Below are 27,307 nucleotides of genomic sequence, written 5' to 3'. Positions count from 1 at the left end.
CATAGCTCGTTTCCTTATTTCCACCAGATATCTGCTCAGGTGTCCCCTCAAAAGGCCTTTCTACCACCTCATCCCTTTATTTAATCCTTTGCCAGGTTTTGTTTTTCTTCATAGCAGTTATCACTGATGCTTTAGTATTCTATGTACTTATTTTCTTATTTGTTTATTGACTGTCTCCCCACCATAATGTAGACTCTGTGAAGGCAGAGTCTTGGTTTACAGTTGCATTCCTAGTGCCAAGGCTATGCCCTTGATCATTTTGAACAAATGCCTCTCTTCTCTCTCTCTGCTCTTCCTGGTGATATCAAAAGAATGATTAAAGAACATTCTGCCCTAGTCCTGCATCTCTGTTACTGGCCCAAATCCTGGCACAGATAAGATTCAGCTGATACAGATGGGAGACAATCCAGTGATGTGGCTAAGGGTGCCTCACTCTGGAGCCAGACCAAAAGTATCCATTTCCTAGCTCTGGCACCAACTGACTGTGCACCTTGGGTAAGTTGCTCAATTTCTCAGAGTTTCCCCATCTTTAAAATGGGAAAGTAAGAGTCCCTACCCCATAAGTCTGTTGTGAGGATTGAATTAATATGTTAATTTAAAGTGATCAACACATACCACGTGTTTGATATACCTTGTCTAAGGACATCTTCCGAGAGTAAGCTTTGCTTACTGTTTAGGTCACTTCTGTGTGCCTGTCATGTGGAAGCCTGTAAAAGTCACTACCTGCCTCCTCTGCAGCTCTTTTTTTTTTTGTTATCCTCATCACTGGCATCCTGTAAGAGCACTTCTAGATTGTCCTGCTGTCTAGGGGAACTGGATGGTTCTCCACCTGCTTTTGTTTTTTACAAAAGAGGAGACCCCTGGGCTTCAATCCCAGTTATCAGCCTGCTCCTCAAAACTGGTAAATCATCTACATTTAATCACTAGGTTTGGGAAAGGCCCAAGGGAAACCTTTTGTTATTCTCAGCTGACTGGCTGAGACTAGCCAGATCTGGAGTATCCCTGGGGCAGGAGAAAGAAAAGCTTCCTATAGAGAACTCTTACCCATAAGCCCTAGGATACTGCAAGTAAAGGAAGCATTGGTGTACTACACAGGCTGAGTGGAGAAAGAAGATGGCAAATCACTCATGAAAAGTAAAGAAATCCCCCTGTATGCAGGACTGGCTTAGAAGGAAGCCCCTGAGGCCCTCAAGTCCACTTTGTTATATGGCCCTGCTAGGCGGGGTTCCTAACCCAAGTAACTGTTTTACATCCTCCTTTCTTACCCACTCTGCGGTCCTGCTCCCTCCAACCACAGCTCCATGAATTACTCAGATGGGGAACTTCATTTACTAATTTTGGATAAACCCAATTTCATTAATATTTACTGAACACCCACAAGGAGCTAGGCAGTGTTAGCTGGCAGTCCCAGGAATCCTAGGAACCAACAATCCACAGCCACATCCCAGAAAAATAACCCTGCCTGTCTCTGAGCATCCTCATTTCCTCGGAGTCAGCTTCTGGTTTGATTCCCGCAAAACATCAACACTTCCTTGTACTCGGGGCTCGCACTGGGCTCCCGCGGGGCCTCCTTGAAACGCTGGAGGATTAAGTGCCCTGGAATAGGAAGGGCTGGAGAGGTAAGGAAGGAGGGAGGGGGAAAGGAACAAGGTGCAGTTCCCCCTCAATTCGTGTTCCAATCAGGAGTCGCCTGCGTTCCCAGTCGCTGATTCAAGCCGTCCAGAGACTCGTCCAGAGACTCGTCCAGGAACCGCCCGGCATCCTGGGCCAGAGACTTTGGCTGGTCCCGCGCCCGCGACACTCTCCTCCCTCCTCCCTCCTCCCTCCGGGCTCAGTGCCTCACTCAGGGGCGTGTCCTGTCCTACCTCCCTTTCACAGTGGTCCACTCATCCGGTTACAGCGGCAGCCGCGGCGGCAGCAGCAGCTAGAGCAGGAGCAGCGATAGCTCTGATAGCTCGGGGTTTCCAGAACAGGAGCTGTGGCCGTGGCAGCAGCTCAGTGGGGGCACCTGTGCAGAGCAGCAGTAGCAGGAGAGGGGGTGGGGTTCGTACCAGCCACTCTCTGAGCCTGAAGGAAGGGGCACCTCCCAGCCCCTTAGGAATCCACTGCTCCGCAGAATCTTGACACCGAGCTGGGAATGCTGGTTGGGGTAGACATGTGCAAGACCAGCTAGAGGGCTAGGAAAGGTAAACAGTTGGTCCAAGTGTAGAGAGACAACGAAAGCTGTTTCTGGGACCATGACAGCTTCCCACCTGGACTTTGGGGAGGTGGAAACTTTCCTGGACAGGCACCCAGAGTTGTTTGAAGATTATTTGATGCGTAAGGGGAAGCAGGATATGGTGGAGAAGTGGCTGCAGAGGCACAGTCAGAGGCAGGGGGCTTTAGGCCCAAGGCTGGCACTGCCTGGCACCAGCAGCTTGGCTCAAGTCAGTGGCAGAGGCAGCAGCAGCATTGGTGGTGGCACTGGATCAAATGGCTCTGCCAACAGCCAGCCCACTCCAGGTGGTGGGGACTGTGGCGGAGTACCCTTGAGTCCCAGCTGGGCCAGTGGCAGCCGGGGTGATGGGAACCTGCAGCGAAGAGCTTCTCAGAAAGAGCTAAGGAAGAGTTTTGCCCGCTCCAAAGCCATCCACGTGAACAGGACCTATGATGAACAAGTGACCTCCCGGGCCCAGGAGCCCCTGAGCAGTGTGCGGCGGAGGGCACTTCTCCGGAAGGCCAGCTCCCTGCCCCCCACCACAGCCCATATTCTCAGTGCCCTGCTGGAATCGAGGGTGAATCTGCCTCAGTATCCCCCTACAGCTATGGACTACAAGTGCCATCTCAAAAAGCATAATGAGCGTCAATTCTTTCTGGAACTGGTCAAAGATATCTCCAATGACCTTGACCTTACCAGCCTGAGCTACAAGATCCTCATCTTTGTCTGCCTCATGGTGGATGCTGACCGCTGCTCTCTCTTCCTGGTGGAAGGGGCGGCTGCTGGCAAGAAGAGTTTGGTCTCCAAATTCTTCGATGTGCATGCGGGAACCCCACTGCTGCCCTGCAGCAGCACAGAGAACTCAAACGAGGTACAGGTCCCTTGGGGCAAAGGCATCATTGGCTATGTCGGGGAACATGGAGAAACAGTCAACATTCCTGATGCCTACCAGGTAGGACTTGCGTTGTCCCCCTTCCAGAGCCCCATTGGTCTGGGAGCCAAACTTTCAGTTACCCTTTGACATCCAGGAACACATTAATTTAGATTCTTTGCAATATGAATCTTGCTGTTTAAATTCCTTCTAAGTTTAGACTAGTTAGAATGTTACTACACCATCTTTGATGTCAAGGTGTTTTCCTAACATACAGTAGCTTGCGGACAGTTTATATAGCACAAAGACTACATTTTGCATCCACTAATACCACATGTTTCTCTGTCAAGATATTTTGTCTTTAAGAATATCAAAGTATGATTTTAGAATACATTTACTAGAAAAAGATATCTACTCCAGATTTCAGTGTTAGTTTCAAGAAAATGGGCATGTTGGTGTGTCTGATGTCTTTTTGGGACAATAATGCATTTCATTCTCATTCAAGGTTGGAAAGGGACAGAAAGCCTATTTCCCTATCCCCTTTTCTAGTTTATAGTTGCATGAGTTCCAAGGTAGGGAAAAATAGAAAGAGGAAAGTCAGGGAAAGAATGGGCCTATGACCCATTTGTATCTATTTTGACCCTTTAAGCATCTATTTTAACTGTTTTGTTGTTGTTCTGTTTATAGAGGTTTGTGGAGAAATAGAGGGGTTATTTATCTTTAGGCTGGAATACAGTATTATCTGCAGTTAGCTTTGACGGGACTGAGTAGGAGGTTTTTAGTTTGTGGAATAAATAAAAAACTGATAATCTTTTAGCAACTCTGAAGGCAATGAGCAAGGTAAACATGCCAGTTTCAAGTGGAAAAGGAAACCCCAACATGCTGTCATCTGGTATTCTAAGCCTTTCATTTTCACAGTGTTTCAAACTTGATATTAGATCCTGCATCTGAAAGCCAGTCAGTTCTAATTTCTTCAGTATCTACTCACTGAATGTGGTGAAACTGGATGCCACTGTCTATAAGACTTCTTCAGGGTCCATAGGAATGAAAAGTTCTTATCCTTGGTTATGAAAGTATTAGACGAACACTTCTTCCGGTTGTCTAATAGAGCTACATGTTTTTCTAGAGTTTGGTTGCTGTTGACCAGAGCAGCAAAAGTGGTGGAAAGGATGTTAAAGGTAAAATTTCTCTGTTTCAACTGAAAGTTAACAAAGAAAATTGACTAGCTCGTATTAAAACCAAGTTTCATGTTTTTATGAGGTGTCTGTAAGTGTAACGCTATAATGTTAAGGGATGCCTGTCAAAATACCATTTTGATTAACCTTTTGTTATTGATTAGGTACGTTATTCATTATATCCTTCTTGAAGGCTGTTAGGTTTAGGTCAAGGAAATAATGAATGAACTTTAACAAGTGTCTATTTCTCTACAGTCCCAGAAAGTCATGGGAAGAAATAAAAGCATTTAATAATTGATATATTGAAGATTCTGTAAAAAGATGAACAAACTCTTTTCTTTCCTAGTATTTCCACATCCTTATTTTGCTTGGGCAAAATAAATAAATAGATAAATAAATAACCTACCAACTCTTCTTACATAGATGATACTTGTTATACCCTGGTATTACGGTCTTTTCTCTTTCTGGCTTTTTCTTTTTCTTCACCATTTGATTTTCTCCCATTTGTATAGCTTTTATTTCTTACTCCTATCCTTCAGCTCTTAACTTTTATTTAATACTTTTCATATATCGATTGTCTTTTCTTCAAGAACAAAATTCCTGGCTTCCTTAGCAGTTTCGTTGTCTGCCTGCTGACTAGAACTGTGGCTAGAGGTGTTATCACAGGCATAGAAAATCAGATTTTCAGCAGCTAATGTTCCTTCTGGGCCCTATTATTACTTTGAAGACAGAGTATAAAGCAAAGTAGCCTTTTAATATTTGAAAGCTGACATTGAGAAAGGAGAGTTTGGTGTTTTTTTTCTTTTGTTTTTTGTTTTTTGTTTTTTGTTTTTTTACCTCCCAGGGTAGTAATAATGGCTGTTGTTGGGAGGACTGGCAAAGTCAGGGCAGGGAATGGTGTTATATGGGTTGAGAGTTTAAGATCTTAGTTCACTCCTTGTCTTCATTTCAGTCTGCTTAGAAAGTTTATGTTTTCTTTCCCCACTGCCTTCTACTGTATCTTTTTAACTTGTGTTTTTCTTTAATAATACTACTTTTTTTCTTTATTATACATCACAATCACCAGTAGTGTGACCTTGGAAGAATTTCTTGATCTCAGAGTCTCAATTTCCTCATCTGCAAAATGAGAATAACACCTACCTGGCAAAGATTATTGTTTTAAAAATAAAATGAGATATTGCATTAAATTCCCTGGGCCATTGCAACTACTCAGGTCATGGTAACAGTTTATGATGACTATAATGATGTCTAGTTGGCTAGTATTATTTTTGTTTCTCTTTATCTCATTTTCAATTGTTTTTCTTCTTAACTGGGACTGAGATGTTAGCTAAGCACATTTTAACCAGCCCAATCTTTCTCTAAGCTATGCTTCACCCTTAAATTAAACATTTTAGAACCAGCTTTACATTCAAGGAATAGAGGGATTAATATCTACCCTTCCACCCTCTACTTAAGATTTCTCTAAATGTAATTGATTACACTTGACCATGACCTATCCTATCAAAAGTTCACATTTTGTTCCTCTTAGTATCTCATGTATTGTAAACTTTTTATAGAGTTGTATTGATGTTTCATCCTTCCCAAATTCTAGTATTTTCCCCCATCAATTTTCTGCTATTATAGATTTCTCTTAATGAAAACTTGAGTCTTCCAAATGCATGTTCTTTTATCATAATGTTATTGAAATTCTAATCATGTTGTAAACATCTTGAAGTTTCTATGTAAAAATATAACCATCCTCCCTGATTCTTCATTAACTACTCATTTTTAAGGTGTTTCTTGCCCAGATTCAACTTGTGTAGTACTTTTTTCCTTCAGGATAAAAATTATCACGCATAGTTTCAAAATTTAATCATTTGATAATTAGATTGATGATCCTCTTCGGGGTTCAGAATATGGGTGAGAGAAAGGCATTGAAGACATTTATGAGATTATGATAATAAGAATGCATTCTGGAGTCAAAGATAGCCTATTTAATGAAATATTAAAGTTGAAAAGAAGTTTCGACAGCAAAAATACTCCTCAGTTTATTTTTCATTACTGTTTCTCAATTAATCCTAAAAAACAGACTTGAAATTTGGAGACAAAGAATTGCAAATGGAAAACATTTTCAATTTAGGTACTTAGTATGGATCCCAGTGGCTACAATTTACCTTTTCCCCCTGACAGTTATAAGTTATTAAACAGCCCACTTTAATGAAGAAATGAATAAATTGCCTTCAATAGATTGAAAATAAGAGCACTCAAGTAACAGGTGTTCTCTTTGAGATTGTTCTAAGCATATAGAACATAGCACTTTAAACATTAATAAAAAGCGTGAGATATTTTTGTTAGTGTTGTTGATAATAATGATACAGGTGTTTGATAGCCTTTGGGTTTGAAAAGCAGCCAGGATGTTTTGTTAGGTGAACTGAGAGAAGGAAAGGGGATGACGCAGAAGGGTTACAGGTGTGCCAGGCTTTCAGAAAACCTGATCTATTTACACAACAGATTCATTTATTCATTAGTTTCAACAAACATACAGTGAGTGTCCATTCCACGTAAGGCTCAGGTCAGGGGCCTGTGGGTGTACAAAGGTGAGAGGACATGCTTCTTTTTCTTCTAAATGCTTACAGTTAAGGGGCATGTACTATTCACAAACAACTAATGCCAGACAGTATTTAATAACACCAACTAAATGTCATTAGTCTTAGAGGAAAATGGTGTCATATTGTATCTGGGCTCATGATGGAAGACTTCATGGAGGAGGTGGTATTCAAAGAAAAACGTTTTAGCGTGATAAGAATGATGTTTTGGATCACCTGGTGGCAGTGGCTGAATGGATTGAAAAAGGGAAGTCTCAAAGCTATGAAAATAATTAGGAGTCTATAATGATGGTCTGGTGGAGCCACTATGAACAACTGAACTAAAGCAGGAGCAGTGGAAATGGATGTCAGGGGGATATATGGGAGATGTCCTGCTGGTGTGGATAGTCAGTGATGACTCAGATTCTAAATTTGGGTGATATGGAGAAAGGTAATGCTGTTATAAAAACAAGAAGAGAAACTGGGTAAGTAAAGATTTTAAGTAGAGCCAGCTACTTAAATTTATGGAGCTCAGTGCAAAATGATAAAGCAGGAACCTGGCTGGAGAGTCTACGCCCCCAATCAACCAGATGTGTGACTCCCAAGTGATTTCAACCTCCATGCTGAGAAATTCTCAGTACTTGAATCTGGGGTGGGTGAGTTGCCTGCTGGATTCGCCATAGTGCTGCCAGCTCTGGGTGGGGGTGACCACCGCCTTGCTTCTCCTCTTGATGACATGGGGCATGCATCTGACCTCCACACACTACCAACCAGATGTCAGTTAGGAGCAGAGGGCAAAAGCAGACATGGGATGTGGGCCTCTCCCTCAACCAGTGTGACCTGGTTATGGCTCCTGGTTTCAGGGTACAAGACAAGGGGGTAGTCTGGGCGGGGCCCAGGACACCAGGAATCAAGAATCAGTGGCCAAGAATCAGTGGGCAGGAAGTGGGAGAGGAGACTGAGTGTGAGCTGAAGCTCCAAGATCCAGGCTCATACTCCATTGTCCCATGAACTTCAGAGCACAAAATCGAAGATAAAATTATTACGAATTTCACATAACACAGCATTAAATCTCAAGCACGGGCCCCCATCCTACTGCCCTGGTCACATGTCCATGAAGCTAGCCCTGATTCTGAGTCATATCGAGTCTTAGGTGGAGAAGTTCAGTTTTATTCCAGCCCAGCATCTACTGCTTTTACACAGCCTCAGCTCTATTCTAATTAAGTTATATGCCATTTTCAATGCCTGGATAGTGCTTTTGTATTTCTGTGGTTTTCATCCTTTCTTCCAGGACTATACTTACTCTCTCTTCATTCAAATCTTGCTCTGCCTACTTATAACATAAGAAGGAAGAGCTGATTGCTTATCCTTGAAAGAAGAGATGGAAAACAAAACAAAAAATTATACACAAAGCTGTATTTAACAATGCATGCATTATACTGATATATATATTAAATAACAATAATTCATTTTTCACTGAATTTTATTTTTCATTTCATTTTAGAATAATCTCTAAATGGAAATAACTATAAAGTGTTTGGCATAAGAAGGGATTAATTTCATATATTTAGAAAATCAGTGACAAAACTCCTTCATTCCCTGAGGAGCCAGTGCTGACAGACATGGGTTTATAGTCCTGTGATTAACTTGCTGAGATTTGCTTAAAAGGCATCTGTTGATCCCACTCCAACACTAGTACTATAAAGGAGTTTTATGAAATCTTATTTCAGTTTTGCATATTGTGTTTTAAAAATTCCCCCAAGCCCCAAAACACGTTCACTAGCCCAGAACCAGAATTGGTTTTGTAACATTTGCTATTTCAGCCCCTCTTCCTGACGGACACATGATCATGATAAACACTGTGACGAATTGCAATTGCATCTTTGTACATGAGGATGAATTACAGAGAAGTACAGTTCCTACAGAATCATAGGGAGGTAATTTAAGGTTAACTTATTTTTTTCCCAACCCATAAGCTAAATGTTTACTAATCTGGTCAATTTATTTTGGTTCCTGAGGTTTAGGTCACCTGTTTATTTATAAGGCTGGCTTAATTTAGAAGTTAGCATTTCGTGTTTAATATAGTGTTGAAGATTCATATGAAGCTCTCCTCAAAAATAGCTTTGAGTTATTTTATAGGAAAGTCAACAAGATCCTTGGGGTCCACTACTGCTGCTTTAGTCACTTATTTTAAGGATGGTGTTCTGATTATAACCACATTCTTTTGGAAAGTGGAATTTGAATCAAAGAAGAAGCTGTTTAGTCATAAAATAGTGAGTTAGATTTCTAATATTTTAGAAGAAACTTTGATTCCTGGTCATTTATGGGCATTCGAGCTTGATTCATTCTTTTATTCATTTGTTTATTTTTTAGAATTTAAATAGTAAAGAAGGTTTCCTGGAATTAAAAGAGTGTGTTTTCTGTAATTCCAAAGATTTCTTATTACTTAGTTGGTTTCAATGACAGAACAGTGGTTTTACACATTAATGATAAATTATGTTTCCTATCACAAAATATAGCATTAGGCTGTTGCAAATTTATTTGCAAGGAATCTTTTTCCCCTGAATGAAAAAATGAGGAACCTTTGAGATATCTCTTTAGGGTGTCAATTTTTGAAAATTTTAGACATCAAAAGAGAAACTGAAGCTCCACTGTAGATTAACATTAACTCCATCTATGGAGCACTAAACTGTGGCCAGGCATTAGCTCATTCATTAGTAAACATTGTCTCTTTTAATCTCTTCAGCAATCCCTGAAGGTAGCTATTACCACTCCTATTTTACAGGAGACACTGAGGCTTGGAGAGGTTAAGTAATTTGCTTAGAGTCACTCAGCTGGTAAGTGAGGGAGCCCTTGGATTGCAGACATTTCATGACTGGCCACTCCCTCTTGTAGCCTCTACTGACCATTAACTATTGCATGTACACTTTTGTCTGTCCCTTTGCCTTCTTTTTGCCAGTTAAAATTTCGCACCCCTCAAAGCCCATCTACATGAAACTCTTGGTAATTCTTACCCCATCCTACCCGAACTGGATGTGATCTCTCCCTTCTTTGAACTTCTGTACTGATTTAAAGTGCTCCTTTCTATTTTTGTAGTATTTTAAGTATCTGGGTATTTACATGACCTCTTGACTGTGAACTGAACATCAAGATCATGACTTTTCATTTCTCATTCCCTGCAGTGGGTCTTATAGGGCTTAATGAAAGGTTTTCTATTCAATTGAGTAATTATCACTGACCCCTCTTTTATGTGGTCAGTTCATCCACTTCCAAGCAGAAAGTTCTACCTAGTTAGGCAATATAGACAGATAAACCAGGAAATTCATCTCCTGAAAACATCTTTTAACTTATTGGACCTTATTTTGTAGATTTATCTGAATTGTTTTTCTGCATTGGTCAAATCTTCATGTTAATTACCGGATTACCTCCGCACCACCTCCTTTGCTTTTTTTTTTTCCCTTTCTATTTTTTCTTTTACTTCTTTCCATATAGAGACTATGTTGTAGAGAAAGCAGACTGCCACTGACCAAATGGTAACAACGATCAACAGTCCACTGCCAACTTCTTCTAGGCAAAAGCATAGGATGAAGTGTGACTATTCTGGCTAACTGCATTTTCTAGTTTTCTCATGACTACCCCGTTCATACAATAGGACAACTTATTGAAAGTAAAATGCCACCTTCCAGCAGGCCTTGCAGACATTAGGATTTTTTCTTTGAAAATCCTTTCAGATATGAGAGATTATATTAACCGACCTTATAAGTATTTACAAGATGGCTTACAAAGCCCCATTATTGCACTGACCAACCTTATAATTGTTTATTTTTCAAGAGCACTGCTCTTTCAAGTTTACTGATTATATATTATGTGTTTCATATATGCCCAAAGGGTCTCATGAAAATTCAAACTTCTGAGATGGTTATATTACATCCCACTTTTTCCAAGATATAGTTATTAGATGTCCATGGGGCATGTCCAAGTGAGAGCCATCTCTTTCTCTTGTGTTCCTTATAGTTATCACCAATAAATTGGGTGGTTGCTGCATCCATTTTGGGTTGCTGCACCCAAAATGAAATATTAAGGTATTTATGGATAAATTGTACGGCTACTTTTGTTATATAGAAATTAACTGCCACAGCTAGATCTGAAGAGGAGGGTATAGCTACCAGAATCCTGAGAGAGCTATAGATGAGGGAGAGCTAGAGCTGTGGTGCTGGGGGAGAGGAACTCAGCCTCTGGCAAACCATGACCTGGATGAGAGGGAAACACTATCCTCCTCATACCCTCTATTTCCTGCCAATGCCACTCATTGGTTGAACCTAACCTTGGTTGATGCCAAGAGGGCAAAGGGAGCCCTCATGTAGTGGTATATAGAAGTCAGTCTCCAGGCACAGAACAGGGCATTGAAAGGTGGCAAGTGCATCTGGAGAGCCAAATGGGGACTATCTAGAGTCACCAGAGATATCAGTTTACTCACCAGGAATGTAAGTATAGGGCTAAGTCAGGTAGGAATATCCTTCTTTGATCTGAACACCAAGTTTCATCAGTATATAGAGCAGGGGTCCCTAACCCCTGGGCCACACAGCAGTACCAGTTCATGGCCTGTTAGGAACTGGGCTGCACAGCTAGAGGTGAGCGGTGGGCCAGAGAACAAAGCTTCATCTGTATTTGCAACCGCTCCCCAGTGCCAGCATCACCGCCTCAGTTCCATCTCAGATCATCAGGCATTAGATTATCATAGGAGCACTGGTCCCTGGTGCCAAAAAAGTTTGGGGACCGCTGAGATAGAGCATAATGATTGAAATTTGTTGAAGACGGGCCCAGAAGTGTCACAATGGTATTTGGCTGTCTTATTTTCTTCAAGTAATTCTGTTTATTCCCGATACTCTATTTCCCAGAAGAAACTACGTTGGAGGTAACCTGGGCCAAACACACATACAGAGAAGAGATGACTTTGGTCTAGTTTATGAAACCTTTCCTCTGTACTACCTGAATAAGCCCATTTTGTTTGAGAATTGAATTCTTAGATTGCTAATCACTTTATTAAATTCTAAAGGACATCAGAGTGTAGAACATGACTGGGAGACAGGAATTTTGAATTCTATTTTCAGTTCTGCCTTAGTTTTTTCAGCTGTAAAATGGGGATAATATGTCCAGATATGTCTACTCCATATGGTATTTTGTAAGGACATACTCATTAAATCTAATCATTAGATTTTAATGAGATAATGGGAAAACATATTCAAAAGGATAAAGTAAGAAGTGTAAGACTTTATTAAGATTTTTAGATGCACAGCCCAGCAGGCTTTATTCACAGGCCCTGGCTCTGGGAAGGACCTTGCACATAAAAGAAGAACTTTGATTTAAAATGTGTTATTACATGTATTTACTATATTTTTTGTATTCTTGATGTTCCGGCAGTTGGGGCCTTGATTCTGGAGAGACTGCCCCTCCCAGGACTAGCTAATAACTAGAGAGAGCATGACTCCCCTGCAAGCACTCCTTTGATATACAAACCAACAAATCCAGAGCCCATATCCCCAGCTATCTCCTTTTTCAAACTCTCACACACCAAGCTAGTATTTCCCCCTGCCCTAAGACATCCTAGAGCCAGGTACTGGACAACTAGGGATCACCTCTATAGCCCAGAGCCCATCAAAATTATTCAAACTATCTAATCCTAAACTGGTTCTGGGAACCTAGCTGTCTCATCCATTCCTTTCCAAGAGAATCCCAATAAAGACTCTGGATCATATCTGCCCTTTTCCCTCCTGCCTCTTGACTGACCCTGTTCAGTCCCCATATGGGTCTTCATGGTATGCTGTGCCTCCTGTTTCTGGGGTCTGTGAGTATAACTTTTTGTCTTTCATAACAATTCTTTCCATGTCTACGCATCATATCATACGTGATTAAAACAAATCCTAGGTTCATTCTATCAGTACTACACTTACATGATGCTCTATACACAGGTAATGATTACTTTAAAATGTAAAGTAATCAAAAGCTTTAAGTGAACATTATACAGTTGGGATTTACTGGCCATAATATATATATTGCATCTGACAAGCATAAAAAAAAGCTATGTTAATTTTCTTTTCAATTTTTTTTTTTTTTACAATTGATCAATGTCTCTTTTTCTAGTATAATATGTAATTGCAAAAGTATTCTTTGGGTTTTTGAGCTATAGATTTCCATATAAAATATTCAGATTGATCATTTATAGTTTTATTCTCAAAATTCTAGGGATTTTAAAAAATGACAATATTTGGATCCAGTACTTGTATCTAAATGAATTCTAGCAGCTGACATTAAAGGGTAAATAAACACTAAATCTCAGTGCTTATAATCGAGCTCTAATAATGTATTTGCCTAAATGGAATCTATGACACAATTTTATTCTAAATGTGTTGACTATTCACTAAAAAGATAAGCTTTCTTTATTTTCTGTTTGGATGTGGTATTAATTTTAATACTATGCATTATTCTTTTTCTACTTATGCTGCCTGTAGTACTTTATCAGATTATCAGAATGTTTTAACTTTTACGTTTTTTTTCAATTTAAAGAAATTAGCACTCCTTTTTTTTTTACTTAAATGGCTGTGCACAGTTTAATGAGCTAATAGTTTTTATGGGTATTTGGCAACTTAATGTGTATGATTACATATTTAAAGTTTTAATAACAGCTGTAATGGAATTAAGAACTGTAGGCTTGGGATATTGTGGGAAACATTATCCCAGGGTTGCTAAGGAAACCAGCCTAGATTTTAATTTTTTTTTTTTTTTGGCATAAAATGCTCTGGAAAAGAAGCTATAATCCCCTGCCTCTGATGTCCACCTTTATGGAGCACCCCCATTTCCCCTTTAGCCTCTTCCTCCTGTGGCTTCCAGAGGACACTTGGTGGTAGGGTGTATGTGCTATGCAGTTGTTCAAGCTGGCTTCTTTTTTTCTGTCTTTAGCTATGTGAGACTAGGGTCAGGTTCTTCTCTTACTTCTGCTTCTTCGAGCATTGTCTTTGAAAGCCCAGGAAGCCATAGTATCCCCGCCCCCCCTTTTTTTAATCATAGCCATGAGATTATCATGCAGACAAGCAAGGAAGAGAAGAGCCAGTGGCAGTAAATGTGCCAGAGATTGATTAAGCAGGCAGAGAACAGAATCTCTGGAGAAGAGGCTGATAGCATAGCTGGGAGCTGAGGCATCTCTATCCTCTCTCCTCCATTCATTTCTTAAATGAAGAAACAAGAGCAACAGCTTCTCATTTGGTCCCTCCTTTTCACCATGCCTGCTGTGAATCCCACTGAATAACCACAGAGGAACTGGCACTCAGGGAGAGTCTACTAAATTGAAATGGAAAGGGCAGGAAAATAGTTTTCTACCTCTGAATTAACCAGATTGAGATGATCTGCTATGTTAAATTAAGGAGCGAAAAGGTCAACTGGAGAAAGAGGAGCCACTCTCATTGTTGAAATGTTTTATACCTAAGACCTTAGGTTTCTGTTAAAGAAACAACTGATTTTATTCTTTGGAGATAACCTCAAAAGAATCAGGATCAAGCATTCATGTATGTAGCAATATAACAATATTAGTAATTTCTTGTAGCAACCTTAAGGAGGCTGTATAATTAAATGCAGAATTATATGGAAATCATTTAATACAAAATGATATGGAAAGATATGAAGGCACATAATTTGTGGGACCCAGCAAGAAATCAAAATTGGAGATTGGCAGAGATCAAGGAAGTCCAGCTGCCCCAACCCATGACAGATGGGCGACCCCAAAGGACTATAACCTCTGTGCCAGAACATGCCCTGTACTGGATCAGGGTGGGCAAGAGGCCACCACAGAGTTGCTTACTGAACATACATACCGTGGTACTGTCATCCTGGAGTGGGGACAGCCAGCGCCTTGCCTCACCCCGAGGTACCACAGGGTCCCCTCATACCCATGCCTAGGACCTCACCGGGAATGGAGGGCAACAACAGAACATGGGCACCCCTCCTTCCCATCCCCCATCAACCTGACCCTGTTACAACCCTGAGTAGAAAGAGGTAGAAGTCGTGAGGCTTGGGTAGGGATCAGGAGGCTGAGAACCATCAGGAGTCTGGACTATGTATGAGCCCCTGGGCCATGCTCTATCAGACTTCACCTATAAAACACAAATTCAACTTAAACTTCAAGTGGTGGGGAGGAGAGCTTCTTAGCATGGGGCCTTGGGTAACTGTATTGGATGCACACCCATAAAGCTATTCCAGGGTGGTACCTATACTATGACTTTAACTATAAGAATAAATAATTAGGATGGCAAACTCCCCCATGGAAGTTCATTGTTTTCTACCTACTTCCATAGCATTTTGCCAATATGACTCTTGTTATTTATAACATTTTCGTTAATTTAAATTTTGGCTCACTTGTCTTTCATTAAATTGTGAGCTCCTTGAGGGCAAATATTATGACTTTCTCAGTTTTATAGCACTCCCTGTGTGTGGCATAGTGCCTAGCATGTAGTAGTGAATTTTGCCACAAGGGCAAGTGGCCTAGGAACTACTACTAGATTAGAAGTTCAGATTAAGACTAGGGGTTTATGTAATAATGCTGAACTAGGTCACTGTAGGTCAAGGGTCCTTTCATTTTCTTAGACATAGGGATGGGTTGGGTTCCCAGGTCAAGAGGTTAGGTAACAGGGCTAATGTGGTCCAGGCTGTGAATGTGTTAGAGAAATGAAGGGACAGGGAACCAAGCAATTTGTCTACTACCAATAGAGAAGAGGAATTAGCAGAGTTGGGAGGATGAAAACAAGAGAAAAAAGGTATCAACTCTGACTAAAATAATAGGCCTGGGGCTTTGGGAAAATAGTGGTTATGTAGTTAATAATGGCAATGTTGGATGTATTCAGAGGAGATGTATTCTACTATTCATATGTTTACTTAAATGGCAGTAGTGATGTCTTTTAGGCAAGGAGAGTATAAAAGGTAAGAATGAGAGCTCTCTGACTGGGGACGGGGGCGGTAATTTAAGCCAAATTAATGTGTGTATAGAGAGGACAGCATCAAGCCTTTGATGAAAGCAAATGCAGCAGCACCATCACCACAACTTCAATTTCCCCCAAAGAACCAAAAGTGTTTGTTTCTCTAGTCTGTACTTGTTTCCAGGAAGTATCCTCCAAGATTATCAGATTCCTTTTTGGATTCTGGATATGTTTATTTGGATTATCTGTCATTACCTTAGAAAATATTCAGTCCTTTTAGAAGTATGCAATTCTCTTTAAGTGATCTGTGACCAGTTATGTTAGTTAAATGACACTTCCAAAGACAATGATCACAATTGTTAATGCTCTGAAGCTCAGTGGAACAATAGTGTCAACAAACACATTTACCTAACATATTTCAGAATCTTCTGAACCTCTGGCTTGCCTCAACCTCTTTCCTTTTCCTCCTTCTTCCAATATTCCCTTTCCTCTCTCCATTTCTTCGTCTTGTGCTTTCTATGTCCTCTTTTCTGACATTCTAGTCTGTCTTCCTTTTGCAAATTGCTTCCCCTTGTCCCTTTTCCTCCCCGCTTTCCCATCTTAATTCCCACCTTTTATCCTTCAACTCCTGTCTCTCTTTTTCTTATTCATTCTTCTCTCTTTGTCCTGTTTTCTTCTTCACCCTTCCTGACATTAATGACTTTAACATAAAATGGATATAATATGAAAATAAGTAATTGTTCCCAGTTTTTAATTTTAAATCAAATTTTAAAATCTCGTAGGCCTTCCTTAGAAAGCAACTGCATTTCTTCTTTGTTTCCATGTGGCCTGTGGTTGTACCTTTCTTTCTAATTTTAAAATCAGGTACATGAAATATATATATTTTAAAATACACAGATTTTAATTACGTTTCAAACTGCTACTCCATGTGGCCCTTGGTTGTAATTTATTTCTTGTGGGTCCATGCCTTACAATATGAAAAGGACCTTGCCCCTCAAGTGCATTCTAAGTAGAGCAAATGACAGGGCAGTTAGTATTTAAAAACTTGGTATACAACATCCAGGCTTTTATTAAAATGAGAACAATGATGAATATAATTTCTTTGATACATCTCCTAGCCCAGTATCCAGTAGGAATTCTTAGCAACAGCAACACAGAAGTTACCATGCCAGCAGTTCTCAGGCTGATTGATTGTTTGAGGTCTTGTCTCAGTTAACCTAAAGTTCCTGATGGTGAATGTCCCCTAAAGGGTTCTTTTTTTCGTTTTGTACACAGAAAAGAAATATTTTCCATCCTCCTGAATCCACCAGGAAACATGTGGGATTTAATCACCTCTGTTATTATATTGCTTCTTCTTCAACATATTAACTATTCATTTGTAAAATTCAGCCACAGGACTTGCTGCTGCCCTTCTGTGACAATTCATCAAAGGAAAAGTCAACCAAACTTTATAAGCTGTGTGGCTGTTTCCTAAAACTGACATTCTCGCTTGACTGAAAACCACATCGAACCTTAACATCTTCATCTTGCTTCATTATTTCTAGCAGAATGTAATGCCTGGCTTGTGTGTGGAAGTGGGTTTTTTTTTTTCTTTAAATCATTCCAGCTTTATGAAAGATAATTTTTTTCTTCTTTGATGGAGGAATCCGTTATGAGTGCATTTCTAATTCTCAAATTTTCTATTAAGTGTACAAAGCTATAGAATAGACCAATTTTTCAACATTTGAAATAGGAAAACTTGAATAAATAGACATTAGTCTACTTTTTTTCCCTGCCTGGCTGTCACCTTTGACAAACCACTGTTTGCCTAAGGAGACATGCGTTGTAAAATATCTGTAATAATTATTATTACAATAGAAATATTAATTTCTCCATTTTTTAATGTTCTTTGCAGAAATTCCGTCTTTAAGTTCCTTAGTGCATTCGGAACTAAAAGTAATGTTTCTTATATTTGAATATTAATTTGAGCCTGGCACTTTACAGAATTATCTCTTGTGATCTTAATAATAATCTGGTGAGAAAGGTAGAGTGGGTTTTTTCCTCTCTCCTTTGTAGATTAGGAAACAAACAGTGAGGCCTCTCCCTGAGGCTACAGGGCCATATTCCATCACTGTTATAAATTTCACATTTATAACTTATTAAGCAGATACTGGAATATAGGCTTATATTTATGGCCTTGTACTGCCAGAATTAGGTAGACTGATCCTCCCAGATACAGACAGTGCTGGATACCTACCGTCCTCCCCACATAAAGGCCTATCTTTTTGAAATTTAACGGCATTGAGGAACAGAGCAGAGATATACTTTCTGTGAGCAGCCTGACTCTGGAAGATTAAGGGCTGGGCTATGCACACCTAGTTAACCTCCCTAGCCCCCTAGTGATGTCGCTTACCCTACTTCTATAAGGGGGAGCAGCAAGGGGTGGGGCCAAAGGCTAGAGAGGTTAAGAGAAATCTCCCTCTTATGGAATTTAGAGGAGGGGGAGGAATCATTCCTCCTCTCATAATGCCATGCCACCTCTCAAATAGATTGTTGTATCTGAAACATTGAGAGAACAATTTCTGTCACCACTCCACCCGGCAGCATTCTCCTGCCCCTATTTTATCTTCCTTATCCTAGTTACCTAAGCCAGAAACCTAGGCATCATTTTTGAGTCCTTCCTTTTATTCACCTGCCATATCCAATATTAGAAAGTTCTTTAAATTCACTCTTTAAAACAAGTCTGCCCATTTTTCTCCATCTCCACTACCACAACTGCAGTCCAAGTCAGTATTATCTTTCACCTACGTGACTGAGTCTGCCTTCTGGTGGTTCTAATCCCACTCTTAACTACTTCCCCCACAGGATGTTCATGAGGAACAAAGAGTGAGAGCAGTGGATAGGAAAGTGGGGCCAGATTATTTGAGGGACTTGCCACCTTCACTTTGAAGACAAAGAACCATGGAAGGGCTATGAACAGGAGAGGGGCACAGATCTAGGCTATTCTGGACTTGTCACCCAGGGGAACTTAGGCAGATGACCTGCTCTCTCTAGACCTCAGAATCTTCACATGTAACATGAGAGGTCTAGGAAAATGATTTCTAAGACTCTTCCAGCTCTAAAATTTCATCTTAATTATGGAAGCAAAGAACAAACCTTACAAAACAATCCTCTTCAAGTTGTAAAACTCATAGCATTGTAGCAAATGAATTTTACCGTTTTGTACACAGAAAAGAAATATTTTTCAACCTCCTGAATCTACCAGGAAACGTGCGGGATTTAATCACCTCTGTTATTATATGTATTAACACTCTGAAACCATTTGTAAAATTCAGCCACAAGACTTGCTATCTCTTGAATGAGCCTCCTGTCTGAGCCACTTATAGTGTTACCAGTGGTAGTTCCAGAATGGTATCGGAGGGAATCGGGGCTGCCATCTGGTTGGAAGTGTACACTAGGGCACTTGTAATAAGCTCTGTTTGCCTAGCAACACATTGTCTTTATATATCTTTAGGAAGGCTAGAGATAAGCTATTCCTCAGTATTGCCGTTGGGTGATATCGTAAAGAAATGATTTGAGTTCAGTTTTGCTTCCAGGTCTTCCTATTAACTGCAATAGAGGGTCTAGCCAAATATTATGTCATGAGATTTGAGTCTCTTTGTCTCCAAGTCAAATACTGCAGAAAGTTTTTATGCATAATTTTTCCAATCTAAGAACACTAATGAGCTCATAGGAATAAGACAAGCCCTAGATATATGAATAGTGGGCAAAAGATATTGGGCAATGGTCTCTGCGCCAACTAACAATTCACAACCTATAGTCCTGTTATAGCTTAATTCTCCTCACTATTTCTGGCTTTTCCAATTGTAAAACTCTCCAAACGTCTCTGAGAGCCCACCAGCAGTGAACAAGTTAATTAGCAGTTAACACTAAAAGAAATAAATTGACTACCTGGTAAGAACAATAATGGGACCAAGGACTGAGAAGGGTAAAGGAAAGCGACAACGGAAGCAAAGATGAACTGACTAGCTCGGCTCTGCCAAAGGCCAACCATGTCTGCCTGATTGGAATGGGGCAGTCAACAGCCTTCCCCAACTAGATATCCTCTAACCTTCTAACTCTATGATTTTATCATTCTAAAGTTCTGATCCCCATTCTTAAATTTTAGAAGAAAAGTAGAAAGGAAGCATTGATGATTTGATTACAGAGGCCAACCACTTTCTCAATGTATTTCTATGTTTACACAACTACCTCAGGATTGTTCTATATTGTAAGGTTTATAATAAAACCTTCCAAAAATGCCACTACAAGTGAACAAAACCTGACATTATAATGGCACCAGAAAAGACATTCGTACATTTTATAGGCCATAAATTATCAAGTGCTAATATGATGTTTTTCGATTAACACATAGGCAAAAATTCATATCGACTGGATTAATGAAACCAGAGAAAAATTAATAGCAATAGCTACCATTTATCGAGTATATGCCATATACTAGGCACTATGCTAAGGTTTAATCCTCACAAAGCTCTACCATTGCTTTCCACAATGAGGGGTTTAATAACTTGCCTAGGTTTACACAGCTAGTAAGTGGCAGAGTGAGATTGCAAACCCAGCTTGTATGACTTTGTCCAGATTCTACGATTTTACTACTGTGAGAAATATTGAGGGTTATACTCATGTTTTGCTTACACATGCAAGGTCTATTAATTTTATCTATGAAAGAAAGTAGCTCCATGACAGAATATGAAGTTCGAAAATCTGTTAGAATGCCTTTCAAAAGCTGTATTAGCAATTCACATCCATTGACATCAGGTGATACTGATTATTTACATGTAAAAATCTCAGCAATTGCATCATGCTTGGAGCAATTGGGATGAGATATCTCAGGTAACGCCTGTGAAGGCAAATAATAATAATAATAGTAATAATAATAATAATAATTAATAATAATAATAATAATAGCTAGCATTTATAAGGAGCTTTCTATTAACTCATTTGTTTCACATAACTGTATAAAGTAGGTCTATTATCAATCCATTCTATAGTTGAAGAAACTGAGATACTGAGCGGTTAAGTAAGTTCCCCAAGATTACACAGCTAATAATTTGGAGAGCCAGGGTTTGAACCCAGATTATTTGGAGCCACAATTTGTGTTCTTAAGTACACAACCTACTGCCTCTGTTGTGGTGTATAAACAAGTCACGAGCTACTCAGCAACATCTTTTCACAATGCCCTTTGCCAAAGTTATAAGACAGTTCCAACACAGACTACAGAGTTGACATTTCTGGAAGCTGGGGTGTGAGTGTGCAACATGGCAAGTTCCTTTAAAAATGAAAACATTTCATTTTTCATCACAACAGGTCAGTACCAAAACTTGCTAAGAGAATTTGTTTACATCATTAGGAGTTAACTGAAGGAAATTGTTAACATTTCCCATGATATTTTAGAAATATTGATAATTTTCAAGGCAGAGCTAAAGTTATTCTCTGCAGATTTTATAATTGCATATATCCATTGTAAAGCAGGAGATGTACTCTTGTCTCTGAGAAAAGACCTGGTGCTCTCGTGTATATAAGCAAGCAAACTATCCTGGAATAAATTGCACATTTCTCTTTACTATGAAACTTTTTGGAAGCTATGGGTAAACTGTAAGTAGGGCATCGAAGTTGTAGCCATAACAGTGATTTTTTGGTCCAACAGCTCTTTGCTGTTTGGCTAGAGGAGAAGTCCTTTGGGGGCATTTGTTGCTTTAGTCATGGATTGGTTTGATTGCTGAGGACAGGCACCCACCGAAGCAATCAAAAATAGTAGGTGGAGTGAGGGATAACATCCCGGAAATAACATCTAGGGAAATCTCACAGAACTCAAGACAGGAAATAAGTCAAGTCTTGTGGGGACAGGATTTGGGAAATGGAGAATTCCTAATGCTTCTTGTCTGATTCCTGTTCTGTGTTCTGAATGTGGTGCTATATTTGTATAGCACTTTATGATATAAAAAATGCTTCAGCCTGTATTATCTCAGTTCATCATTACTGCTGTGAAAAGTAACAATTATTATCACCATTTAGAAGGTGAATAAACCAATGGCCCCAAATTTTGGAGCAAAACAGTAGCAGAACTGGGACCGGAAATTCAGGGCTTTTGGCATCACATACCATGTTTTTTTGCACTTCCCAGGAACTTCCTATAAGACCATGATCATGAGAGGTTTAACTTGAGGGAATATAGCAGGAAACCATACATTACACTTACATATCAACTTTATGTTTTTGTAAAATAAAGTAAAATCAGGATTCTAGCTTTACTTCCTTTGGACATTTCATTATTTCTGCAAAATGAGCTGCACTTGGGAAAAGCTATTTTCAATTCGTGATGTGCTTACTCTTCATGAAGCAAGAGCTTCAAGCTTTTGTGGGGACACACTTGATTTCTTCTGCATTGTCCTTCTGCAGAAGTCAACTTTTGCTAATATATTTTACCATAGTCTGGGGGAAAAAAGTGACCATGGTGTTGAACTGGCCAATAAGAAGAATGAAAAAGTGTTAACTTCTGACTCTGTTCTAGTAAATTAAGTTGAATATAAACTGCTGTTTATTACCACAGATAGTGTTTATTACCACAAATAGATCTCTTTATTGTTTTGGAGCTGCATTTAGCAACAACATGAGCAGTGGCCCTGAGCACACATGGCTATCTCTTCAAAGTAGCATGGTATGGTGAAAAAAGCCCAAGCTTTAGACTCAAGCATCTCTGAGTTAGCACTCTAGCTCAGTTATTGGTAAATTATTTACATTATGTAAGTTACTTACCTTCTTTTAGCCTCAGGTTCCTCATGTATATAATGGCACCAATCATACTCATTTTGCATGGCTGTAGTGAATATTATTTGTATGTAACATACCTACCACAGATATCAGGTCTTGGTAAATGACATCCATCTTTTTATCTGAAGAATCAATCAGTTTCACAATTACCTCAGTGCCTTTACAATTTAAACAGATCACAAGCCTCATTTAGTACCTCTTTTAAAGGCTAACTTATCACATGCAATGCTGGAGTAACTGGTATGACACTGTCTGCTTTATGCTTGTCTACTGGCTTAGAAGACCAAGATTGAAAGCCAAAGTCATGAACTGTCTGCTGCTACAAAGCCAGATTGTGTTGCTGCTCTCTCTTCGAATTTTAGTGTCAGTAAAATCCTGACCTGTCCTTTCTGGGAATATCTATATCTATCGTATCTATATCTAGTACTGAAGGATTTGGCTAACATCTTGAATTTAATGTGAAGAGAGGGCCCAGCAGAGAAATTTACTAAGGAATTCACGTTATTTATAAGGCATCAGTGTGAATTATCTGCTCATGACAGATACTGTCTGTGAGGAAAATGGCATTGATTCTTATCAAAAAGCATACCATTCCTTAAATTCCATTTCATAAATGTGCACTGAGTACTTAATATCAGCCAGGTCTGGCTGCATGAACCACAAACCAATTGTTTTTATGATAATATTGGTTAGAATCTATGTCCAGAAACTATAATTAATCTTTATATTGTAAAATAAAAATTAAAAAAAAAAACAACGTGAAATCTTCCTCTCCAGCGTCTTAAATGGGTACCTCACCACTCACATTCCAGGGGCCCAGCAGCTCTTAATCTCAGGAAATTGTTTCAGATGTATTCTCCCACCATTTTCTGCCTCCCACCAAACTTCCCAGTCTTCTTTGAAACAGTATACCTAGATTATTTCTCTCTTGTTTGCCCTTCTGATTGAGTGCTTTCTACATCCTCTTCTCAGCTTTCTGATTTGGCTTTCTTTTCATCTGCTAAATTAAGGAGCCCAAGACAAAAAAATAACAGGGAAAATTTTTATTCCAGCTGTAATTTTTTGCTAGTTGCTGTGGATCTGGACCAAAGTCGGTTCAAGTTTTTATAATTAAGTTCAGACCATGTGGCATGTAAAATCAGAGTGTGCTGTGTGGATTTGGAAAATCAAGCAGTTCTCTATTATTATCCAGGCTCAGTAACTTATTGCCTGTGGCTTTGGGTGTATTGCTTAATTGTTCATGGTAATGTCAGTTTCTGTATATGTAAAATTCCTACCATGCAGTTCCCAAGGTGTTCTTCCCAATTGATGACAGCAGAGACATTAGTCTTCTGTCATTGGAGTTTTGGATATATTTCCTTAGTATTTGATCCACAAAATAGAGGAATCCTAAATCCTGTGTTTGCCCCTACTGTCAAAGTTGAATTGTAATTAAGCCCACATGATACATCCTCAATAATGCATCAGTGGGATCAAAAAAGGTTCTTCATTCCTGGTTAAAATACTATCAGCCAAGGAGAAGATGAGTGATATGACTGCCTGGAAGGTCTGCAGTTGAATGTTGGTGAATTGTTCAGGTTTTTTCTCTAGCTGCCTGCTACAATGATTTAGTTTGAGGTTGATAGAGAGAAGTTTTTCAGTAAGAAGAAATGTCTTGGTTATAGACCTCTTGCCCCTAGCTGTTGTTTTTAAATATTTCTATGCAACTTAATAATAATTTAAGAGACTTCATGGTAGAGTATCTTATATACTTTTCAGATTTTAAAATCAAGTTTACCATTCTGAATGTTACTTAACAAAAGTTGATTTTAAAGTTTAGTATTATCACATTTTTTGAGGAGTTTTTTGTTTTGTTTTGTTTTGTTTTTTTAGGCAAGGCAAGCCTTGCTTGACCTCACAGATTGCAAGAACCTTGTCAGTTTACAATCCCTTATTTTTTTCATTTTATTTTTTACGTCTACAGTATCTGGTCTTCCTAGGTGGTCTTTCATCCAAGTACTAACCAGGCCCGACCCTCTTAGCTTCCGAGATCAGATGGGATTGGGCTTGTTTAGGGTGGCATGGCTGTAGACTGGAGTTTTTTTAATACTGGGAAAGTTTACATGAAAAGAAGTTTCATGAAATGGTTAAATATTGTGCATGATTTTAAGTGTTGCTGTTTTTATAATTTGGGAAATCATACTAATGGTATCACCATCTCTTGAGGAAAAAAAAAGTGTGTGTCTTGGGGCGGGAGTGTGCGGCTGATTGACCTTTTTAATGACCAGAAAAATGAAATTAAAACGACCATGAGCTACAATTTTCAACACACCAGAATGGCAAAAACGAAAAAGTCTGATATCAAAAGTCTGATATCAAAAATATCAAATGTTAGCGAGAATGTGGAATAACAGAAGCCGACACATATTGCTAGCGGGAGTGTAACCAGTGCAGCCCTACTTTGGAAAACAATTTGTCATTAATAGTAAATTTGACATGTGCTATGACCCAATAATTCTATTCCTATATATATACTCTGAAGAAACTCTTACACAAGTATATTAGTTTCCTATTGCTGTTGTAACAGGTGACCATAAATTTAGTGGCCTATGACAACACAAATTTATTCTCTTAAATTCAGGAGGTCTGAAGTCCCAAAATCCAAGTCAGCAGGCTGTGTTCCTTCTGGAGGCTCAAGGAGAGAATTCTCTTGCCTTTTCTAGCTTCTAGGATTCATCTGCATTCCTTAGTTCATGGCCCAATCCTCTGTCTTTAAATATATTTCAGAGCAGCACAGTATCTTCCAATCTCTCTAATTCTGAGCCTCCTACCTCCCTATTTATAAGGACCCTTGTGACTGTATTGGGCCCACCCAGATAATCCAGAATAATCATCCCATATCATATACTTTATGATGAACCCTGTGACTGTCCCTTCAATCATCTTTTCATATGTTTATTATTTGTATTTCCATTTCTATGAAACATTTGTTCATGTCAATTGCCCATTTTCCTACTGAGTAAGACTTTTCTTATTGATTTGTGAGAGTTCTTTATATATCTTCTGAACACCAATCTCCTTACTGGTTATATATAATGCAAATATCTTCTTCTCTATTGCTTGATTTTCATTCCTAATGCTGAGTTCAAGTTCTTAATTTTAATATCATTGATTGATCTCATTAAATTTTGCATTATTTTCTTTTTTAATAAACAAGGTTATAAGGGAAATATTTTATATAATTATATAATAATATTTTATAATTTGGTATTTCCTATCAAGTATCTAACCAAATTGCAATTCATTTTTGTGGTAGAGTGTAGTATAGGGATACAACTTCATTTTTTTTCTATTTGAATAAAAATTGACTTAGTGTCATTTATTGAGTAGTTCATTTTTTCTCATGATCTGTAATGTCTGCTTTGTCATAAATCTATTTCCATAGAAGCATGGGTTTATTACTAGGCTCTCTGTCTTTCCTTTGGTGTATTAGTCTATGCCTGCATCCATATCACACTGCCTTGATTTCTAGAGCTTATAGTAAGTCTTAATATCTAATAGAAGTATCTCCCAATCCCACCCCGCACCTTGTTCTTCTTCAGGAAGAGTCTTGGCTTTTGTTAGACCTTAATTCTTTCATGTAAGTTTTGTAATGAGCTTGTTGAGTTTTACATGCACATACACACTGTGATAGCATTTCTGTTGGAAATGCACTGAAGTTATAGATCCATTTGGAGAGAATTATGATCTGCTTTATGATAGTCTTCCTAAACAATAATGTGATAGATCTTCCTATTTAGTCTAGTTTAATGTCTTTCGATAAAGTTTTTTTGTTTTCTCTTTAAAAGGTTTACATATTATCCTAGATATTTAAAAATGTTTATCGCTAATTTAAATTGTATCTTTTAAAAATTTACATTTTTAGCTAATTGTGTGGGTGTCTATAAATGCAATTTACTTTTGTGTATTGATTTTGAAACTAACATCCCTCTTATTAATTTTAATTTTCACTTTTAAAAATCTTTTTCCCACATGACTTAGATACCTAAAAGCAAATTTTAAGAGAAAGGAAATTAGTATTTACTAAGTTCTTACTATGTGCCAAAGAGTCGACATACTTTTACTTAATCCTCACAATTATTTTATTGCTTATTTTCCTCAACAAACATTTATTAAATAATCCCTGTGTGTTAAGCTTTTTTTTTTTTAGGTTTTTTTTGTGTGTGTGTGTAAGCAATTATATCACCTGCAAATAATGAAAATTTTTGTTTCTTTCCAATCCATTTCATTTTCTTGCTTTACTGTACAAAGACATCCAATACAATATAGAATGAGGATGATGAAAACAGGCAAACTTATTTTGAACCTGATCTTAGAGAGGATGTTTTCAGAGTTTCATTGTTAAGTATGAGATTGCTGTGGGTTTTTTTAAGTGCCCTTTATTGGATTAAAAGGGTGCCTTCTAAAGTTTGCTAAGGAGGTTGTTCCTGTTATTTTAAAAATCACAAATGGATATAGAATTTTATTCAATTTTTTTTCTGTCTATTAAGATATGATTTTTTTCACCTTAATTTCACTTTAAACTGTTGATATAGTGAATTATTTTAATTGATCTTCTCATGATAAGCCAATCTGAAACACCAACTTGGTCATAATAAGTTATCCTTTATATACATTGTCTGATTTGTTTTACAAAAATGTTTATTTTTAGAGTTTTTGCATCTGTATTCATTCATAAGTGAGAGTGG

General features: G+C 38.6%; 1 protein-coding gene and 1 pseudogene across 1 annotated transcript in view; one reads left to right on the top strand and one right to left on the bottom strand.

Moving 5' to 3' along the window:
- Nucleotides 1-1,911: 1,911 nt before the first annotated feature.
- PDE11A (phosphodiesterase 11A) overlaps nucleotides 1,912-27,307 on the top strand; it is a 315,606-nt gene continuing 290,210 nt past the window's right edge. The window contains exon 1 of the mRNA XM_006921237.1: nucleotides 1,912-3,149. Coding sequence (XP_006921299.1) covers nucleotides 2,238-3,149 — 912 coding nt within the window. The 5' untranslated portion in view covers nucleotides 1,912-2,237. The remainder of the gene's footprint in view (nucleotides 3,150-27,307) is intronic.
- Nucleotides 24,535-24,652, bottom strand: LOC112470765 (annotated as a pseudogene).

This window comes from Pteropus alecto, unplaced genomic scaffold, assembly GCF_000325575.1.
Source record: "Pteropus alecto unplaced genomic scaffold, ASM32557v1 scaffold3, whole genome shotgun sequence".
Lineage (NCBI taxonomy): Eukaryota > Metazoa > Chordata > Mammalia > Chiroptera > Pteropodidae > Pteropus > Pteropus alecto.
The sequence above is the reverse complement of the archived record's forward strand: the minus strand, read 5'-3'. Positions and strand labels throughout refer to the sequence as shown.